We start from the raw sequence: 7,500 nt of genomic DNA on the forward strand, positions 1-7,500 counted from the left end.
CGTACAGTAGTACTTTCTAAAATATTGTAATTATTTGCACTACAATATACAGAAAACGAAAAGTTGCAATTAATGTTATACAGCTTCTGATAATAATATCAAAATGAATAAAACATCGCCAAGTATTAACAGAGAATTTTTTATCATATGAGGATATGGATAATTCATGCCACAAGTTCAGGATAATAAATTAACAATAATTTCTTCGGAAAAAAACACATGGAAAACAGCTGATCGATGTAAACAAATACACATAGCTCCGCCCACTTTGGCACGTGCTCCGACTGTGCTTCACAGATGCTATATTGGTCAATCTCAGGCACTGATTCCGGGCACTTGGCAGGCTAGTTGAATGTGAAGATCAGTTACAGGTAAAAAGACTTATTATATTATTATTTATAGATGTGGAAACGACGTATGCATGTGTAGAATATTGCATGGGCATTCAAAATTAAGTCCGTAGTATTAAGCATTGAAATAATTCGTTTACTCAATTACTTTATAGTGTATGGTAGTGTTATTTATCAAGTAATTGCATGGACCGGTGTTGAATTGAATGGGTAATCCTCTCGATGCACTTGTTTAAGTAAAATTTCCAGTTCACAATGTAGTAGAGGATCTTTTTGCCAGTATTTTTTCTCTCTGTCATTAGCTTAATTTGCCAAAGGAAGAAGTAAATTGGGTATATAGCTTTATTGGTATCGTTTTAGTTTCACACAGCCTTATGATACAAAGAAAAATTTGCCTTTAATAGGAAGAATGACAAAAGGATGGGGTATACATTTATGTAATGGCTGCACCAAGATAGGGTAAATCTAATGACATTGTCATGAAGAGAAGGAAAAAACTGAGTGGAGAATAGGTCTGCAGTAATTTGGTGGGCATCCAGGGGCAGAGGCCCCAGTAAGGAAATGCAGCAATTTAATGGAGGTCTGGGGGCAAATGCCCTAGTTTAGGAAGGATTATGGTACATACAGTGATGATTTTGGATTGCCATGAGTGCCCTCAAAGTCATTATTTAGTGTGATAAGGACTTAGAGGGGTGGGGTCACTTTGCAAATAATTAGCAATACTTTCATTTATTACTTTAGAATAGTTTCACAAATATTATACCATGAATGATTCAAACAAAAATTAATTAATAATAGCAAGGTTGTATGGTTGGATGTTAGCCTGAGTAATTACTGTTAATTTTCTTTAAAAGTGAGCTAGTTCTATATGGCCCTGATGTCTAGCATTTTTATTAGTTACAAATATCATTTTAAAAAAGGGGGTCTTGCATATGTTTTGTACTTATATGTGATATTGTGAAGGCATGTCATTGACATCATTATGACTACAGCAGCACTCGTATTTCTTGGCTCATTGGGCAATGGCAGATGAGTACTTCTCTAGTATTTTAAGAGTTTGACCCCCTCTCTCTTGGTTCCACAGGTGATCAGGACCCAATTATTCTTAGCACACAGGAAGAAGTGGTGATCTATAAAATGTGTAGGCTGAGACTACTTGTCATTCACCATTTGCCCACTTTATATTACTAACATTCCTTAAACAGAAGTTTCCAGAGGTTTCCAATACCCCAACCCACTGATCAGAATATCTTGTGCAGAAAAAACACCAACTGACAAAACCCCTTACAGAACTTTGCGTAGGTTGAAGGTAGCTTTAGCACTATGCTATTTTTACTGTGGGAGATTTTGATAGCCAATGGTAGTGTTGACCACATTTTCTTGCCTGTTGTAGCCTCTTGATACATTCTTCTACCATTAAATACCTTGCTAACCTTTATTATATATATATATATATATATATATATATATATATATATATATATATATATATATATATATATGTGTGTGTGTGTGTGTGTGTGTGTGTGTGTGTGTGTGTGTGTGTGTGTGTGTGTGTGTGTGTGTGTGTGTGTGTGTGTGTGTTAATGTGTGTATGTGTGTATATATATGCATATATCCATTTATTTATTCAGACCCAAAGATGGAATCGAGGATGATTACGAAACCGTTGTCTCACTTTCTTCAATAAATCTAGTTTGTGCATTGTGGGTTTTTCTACCATAGTATCAACACGGTAGAGTATTTTTCTATTCATTTATTTATTTATTCATTTAAAGTTGTAGCTAGTTACAACTATTTTAAAATATTTTCCCAAGAAAATGCTCACCCTGATGCAGTCAGAAATGTACAATCAGCAAAACAGTAATTATCTTAAAGAACAGTCAAATACAGAGTGTATTTCCAATCCAAGGTAGCTCAGGTAGGGTAGGTGTATGGAGTAAACTTAGTCTTTTGACTGTTTGAGTTAAAGGCCATGTTCTTCACATGATAGTTGAAGTTGTGGTTGTCTTCATGTTCTCACTTCCTCTCTGGATTTATTTCATTAATTCTCTTTTCATTATTTTTTATTATGAAGCATTATTGTTATTTGACATTATTTGCTTATTCATTCAGCTAAACAGAGATGATAAACACAGACACAGTAAAGTGAAACGTATTAAGTGAAGCTCCACAACAGTAGTAATGTACAACAATAAAATATTTTGTATTTCATTTCACACTTTTGCAATGATATGACTGACAATGCATGTCATTCAGTTAAATAATACATAGACCAGCATGACCTTTTCACAACAATCCAAACTACCTTAACATCCAATTGTTAATTTACGTAAGGGTGGCTTCATTTTATTTATTGTCACAGTATGGTAGTTTCTTGTGACAAAGCAGAGAAAACAATACTGCTACTGGAAATTCAACTAATTGGAATACAGTATGTATATTAATGAAGAACCCTGGAAATTAATTTTCAAAAAAGAAATCAGTCTAAGCTATATCCTACCAGAATGTACAAGGAATATATTTGTCCTTTGTCATAGTGGTGATAGGTACAGATGCATATACAGTTTTTGTGCACATGGTGTGTACAACAATTTTATGATAAACAAGTATTTTGCATTTGTTATAGCTAATCTTTCTACATTAGGTAGATATCAAGCACACCTACAACTTGCACATCCATCCCACACTAAAAAAATATAATAATAATTATGATTCTAACAATTACACAGTTCCCCTAAACATGTCATTGATAGGGTTGTCACATGCAAAATAAGATTTTATCACATGCATGAACTTATACATTTTGTTGTATGTTTGAGATTTTAACAAATCTTACATAGTTTAAGTATTGGTTTACATTTATTTCAGAGTGGCAGATAGAGTGTAGTACTGAATAGCATTTATAAATGAATTATAAGCATACTTATAAGTAGTATAATGTATGAAGGTAATATATGAAATTATGTTATTTTGATGTAGAGGGGCTTTAGTTTCTTGTAATTACCAGGAGAGAAATATTAAAGAAAGCCTATTATCCATCACAAATATAATATTTGATGTATGAATATGTATATACATTAGGGGAGATGCCTGGGTCAGCATATATGTATTGATACATCTATTTTGTTTCAGACATGTTTAAAAATAGCACATAGTACAAGCCTATGTGACCTTAAGGCAAGAGTTATGTTCAAAAAGCTGTCATCCATTTGGCAGTCGTACAAGTACCGATTCGTGCCATGGATTGCTTTGAACCTCAAGAAGAGGTAAGATTGCTCTGATTTTTTTTTCTTTTTTCAAATCTTTTAATGCTTCACAAATTGTTTCCTTGTATTAATCTTGATTAGCTTTCCTAAGACTAGCATAGACTAACATGGTGGTGTCCATATAACTAAAATCACTTGGTAAAAATCTGCTTTCACTAACTTTTTCTTTTTCTGGTATTATGTATAGAAAAAATGTGGCAGGTCTTTTGTTTTCATGTGTGTAGGGAGTTTTTAATAACAATGCATAACTCATAATCATTTAGCTTTATCATATATATAATGTAAGAATGTATTTAAAAGGTCAGCAGTGCATACAGAAAAGTATATGCTTATTAACACATATGCATAAAATGTAATTTCACATTAACAAACTTATTTATAATAATATGGAAAATGTGTAGAAACAAGGTATAGCAAATTATAAAGACACTGATGTTAAATTCTTTCAATATTTCCTAATGCATATGGCTTCTAGCAGTTTCAAACTGAAATTTTATATATTTTGCTCTCTTTCTCTTTCTTTCTTTTATGAGTGCCTATAATCTTAAAGCTGAGTCGTACAAGGCATGTTTGAGCTTGTGGATTAACTTGACTTGAGAGAGATGTGGATAATTGTATGTTTGCTTTGCCAGAGCACGTAAAAAACTGCAAGTGTCAGCTCTGAAAGCTAATATTTAGAGGTGTGTGATTATAATGAATCAATTACAGGAGATGAATTGGTTGAATAAAGAAGCAGTTGAATAATTTTCATTTTTTACTTCTTGCACAGTAGATCATAAATTCAGTGAATGGTGTGACTATGGATTTTGAGTTTAGTCTATGATATATCATACATATAATACTTTACAAGAATATTTTAAAGATGGAAGTGTTTTTCACTTATTGTAGATAATGTACTTTTTAGAATTTTAGTCGAAATAAGTGTCTTAATATGGAACTTTTTGTTATTAGAATGAACAGTAATGTATAGTTCGAAGTGTATTAGGAAACTACAGAGAGCTCTCTTTTACTTGCAGAATCATCAGTCCATGTCATTTGAGAGATAAGGCAGTGTTGTAATACATACTTTTCCCCAAAAAAAATTCCATGCTCTCTTTCTTTTGAAGTTGGAGCAATAACTCAGTAATCATGCCACCACACAAGCCTATTCTATCACTGACCAATACGTGTATTGAATGGGTTTTAGCCTGGCTCTGTACTCGTCTGAATGTACAAGGATCCCTAAAGGAGCGCCTGCAACAAAGGGAGTACGTCACAACGCATCTCACTTCCAACATCAGGCAGAGACTTATCAACATTACTTTTCAAAAACATATGTATAAATGGAGCCTCTCCTTCAAATGCTTAATGCTTGAGGTTCTGGGAGACACCAGCACTCAGTGTATTGACTTCACTGAGGGAGGCTATGCATATGTAGATGAGGTGTGGCAGTTCTACCGAAGCCTCAATGTTACCAAGATAATCAATCTTACAAGGTTAGGCATAGTTTGTAAGATCAGAACAGAATCAGATAAAAAGTATCTACCAGACATCAACAACACATTTTATGGAGCTTTCAATCAGATGAAGAATCTACGTTGGGTGACGCTCAAGGGGGTTGCTAACAAGACCTTCCTCTTAACCTTGGGGATAAATTGCCCTCATCTTGAGCATCTTAATGTTGCTCAGTCTCCTAGAATAGATGATGAAGCAATAGCAAACTTAATAGTCAGAGACACATCATCAGCAGAGAGCCAGAGGTCTGTACAAGTTGGTGTCCAGCATATCCCAACAAATCTTTGTGCAAACAGCTTAAAGATGATATGTGTAAGTGAGACCAATGTAACTTTAGCGAGTGTTGGAATTCTCTTGCATTTTGTCCCCAACCTTGAATCATTTGGAGGAGACATTCATGCAGGTTCCCTGTGCAATGTCATAAATGACTTGCATCTTAAGGAAGGTCACAAGTCATTCAAATTGCAAGAGCTGTGGGATGCAAGGATCCTACCACAACAAGCCTCTCTTCTGAAGGTGGTGTGTCCTCAGCTCACCCGCCTTGGCACTGATGCTTCTTCCCTTGGTTCACTGGAAGATCTTAGCTCCATCACATCCCTCACTCTCAGCCTTTATTACCAAAACTTTGAGAATGACATATATGACTACCTTCTAGAAAATGGAGAAAAGCTTAAGGAGCTCATTCTTGTTGACCACATTAACTGCTATCTAGATCTCTCATGGTTGACAGAACTCACCCCAAATTTAGAGCATCTGGAAGCTACTGTGGGCCTTGAGGAGGAACTGGAGGTACTCAAGTGGCCATCCCTAAAGACTGCTCGACTGACTATGGAATCCTCTAGAGTACTGTTAGCTTTTCTAACTAATGCAACTGAAGTAAGAGACCTAGACATTACCTTTGTAAGAGCACCATACCAAGAGACCTTTGAGTGCATCAATGATGACCTGATCATCTGTGCAGTAATTGAAGATGGCCTTAAAAAAATACAGAAGCTAAAGATCAGTGAGTGTGCCATTGGCTTAAAAGGAATAGACTGTCTACTCTTGCACTGCCCTGACCTGTGCTACCTAGCTCCTCTTGCCTTCTGGCATGGGCTCTATAATCAGGACTTGCATTCCCTCATGCAGCGAATCAAGGAGAATAACTGGCAGCTCAAGCTTATCATGCGTACAGACTGGGAAGATGGCAAGGAACTCCAAGAAGCTTCTAAAGTTCCTTGATGGTTCAGATATATTGAAAAGATGTAATGGGATATGTTCATTTTTGCAACACTCACAGTCAAAGATAAAGGATGTAAATACTGTTATTGAAAATATGAAATACGTCATATCATTTATGTTAGCTATCATCAGAATCATTCTCATCGTATTGTATGAATTACTACTGTTTCCTGTGTCTTCTTTGGTTTTCGTTTTTCCTGTTCGTATTTCTTGGCCACTCTAACTGTGGCTCTGTGGTTAGTGTTGTTTTTGTTTTGTTTTTTTGCATGTTTATGTAATAGAGCAGGATTTACTTCCTGTACATTTTTTGCTAGAAGAGCAGATATTGAGTGGGAGTTTGTTTGTCAGATTTTTACATCAATAGAAATATGTGTTGAAAAGCAGTAATGATGTGATGCTTTGTACACTTGTACACTCTTCAACTATACTGAAAATAGCAAGAAATAATCATGCATGAGCTTCGAATGTAGTGAAAGAAAAAGGCTACAGCAAGTTCTCTTTTACTTGCAGACACGTCACCATATCCAATTCTTGTGAATGAAGGACAAGACAAGTGGGGCTGTGACATACTTTAGTATATGTATTCTCTCTCATTTTTGAAGTGCTTGATTTTTTTACCTCTGCGGAAATCTACCAGAAATAATGCCACCTTACAAGCCATTTCTTTCTCTGACCAACATTTGCATTGAATGGGTATTACAGTGGCTCGCTAGGAATGTGAAGCGGCTGGGAAACCCAAAGGAGCGCCTGAAACAGCGGGAATACATAACAGTCCACCTCAATTCCAATATCAGACAAAGGCTTCTCAACATCATTTTCCAACAACACATGTACAAGTGGGATCTAGCAAGCAAATGCTTTATACTGGAGCTGTTGGGAGACCGTAGTACTCAAATAATTGACTTCACAAAAGGAGGTTATGGCTTTGTAGATGAGGTATGGCACTTCTACCGCACACTGACCATTGGTTTGATGATCAATCTGACTAAGATTGGTGTGATGTGCGACCTGAAGACAGAGTCAGACAAAAAGTATTTAGCAGATATTAATCACACTTTCTATCGAGTCTTTAGTCAGATGAAGAATTTGCGATGGGTAATTCTGAAGGGGGTTGCTGACACAGTTCTTCTTGGAATGATGGGGACAAATTGTCCTTATCTTGAGTA

At 35.6% G+C, this 7,500-nt stretch overlaps 1 protein-coding gene across 2 annotated transcripts in view; it reads left to right on the top strand.

Moving 5' to 3' along the window:
* The first annotated feature begins 3,479 nt into the window (after positions 1–3,479).
* LOC113819396 (uncharacterized) overlaps positions 3,480–7,500 on the top strand; it is a 6,498-nt gene continuing 2,477 nt past the window's right edge. Inside the window, exons 1-2 of one of the 2 annotated variants that reach the window (XM_027371637.2) lie at positions 3,480–3,619; positions 6,845–7,500. The exon at positions 6,845–7,500 is cut by the window's right edge and continues 2,477 nt beyond it. In XM_027371637.2, the coding sequence (XP_027227438.2) occupies positions 6,977–7,500 (524 nt within the window). In that variant the 5' untranslated portion in view covers positions 3,480–3,619; positions 6,845–6,976. Of the gene's footprint in view, positions 3,620–4,635; positions 6,472–6,844 lie in introns of those variants that run through there. The other variant, XM_027371636.2, reaches the window with a different exon arrangement.

The sequence above is a fragment of the Penaeus vannamei genome, chromosome 19, assembly GCF_042767895.1.
Source record: "Penaeus vannamei isolate JL-2024 chromosome 19, ASM4276789v1, whole genome shotgun sequence".
In the NCBI taxonomy this organism is placed as follows: domain Eukaryota; kingdom Metazoa; phylum Arthropoda; class Malacostraca; order Decapoda; family Penaeidae; genus Penaeus; species Penaeus vannamei.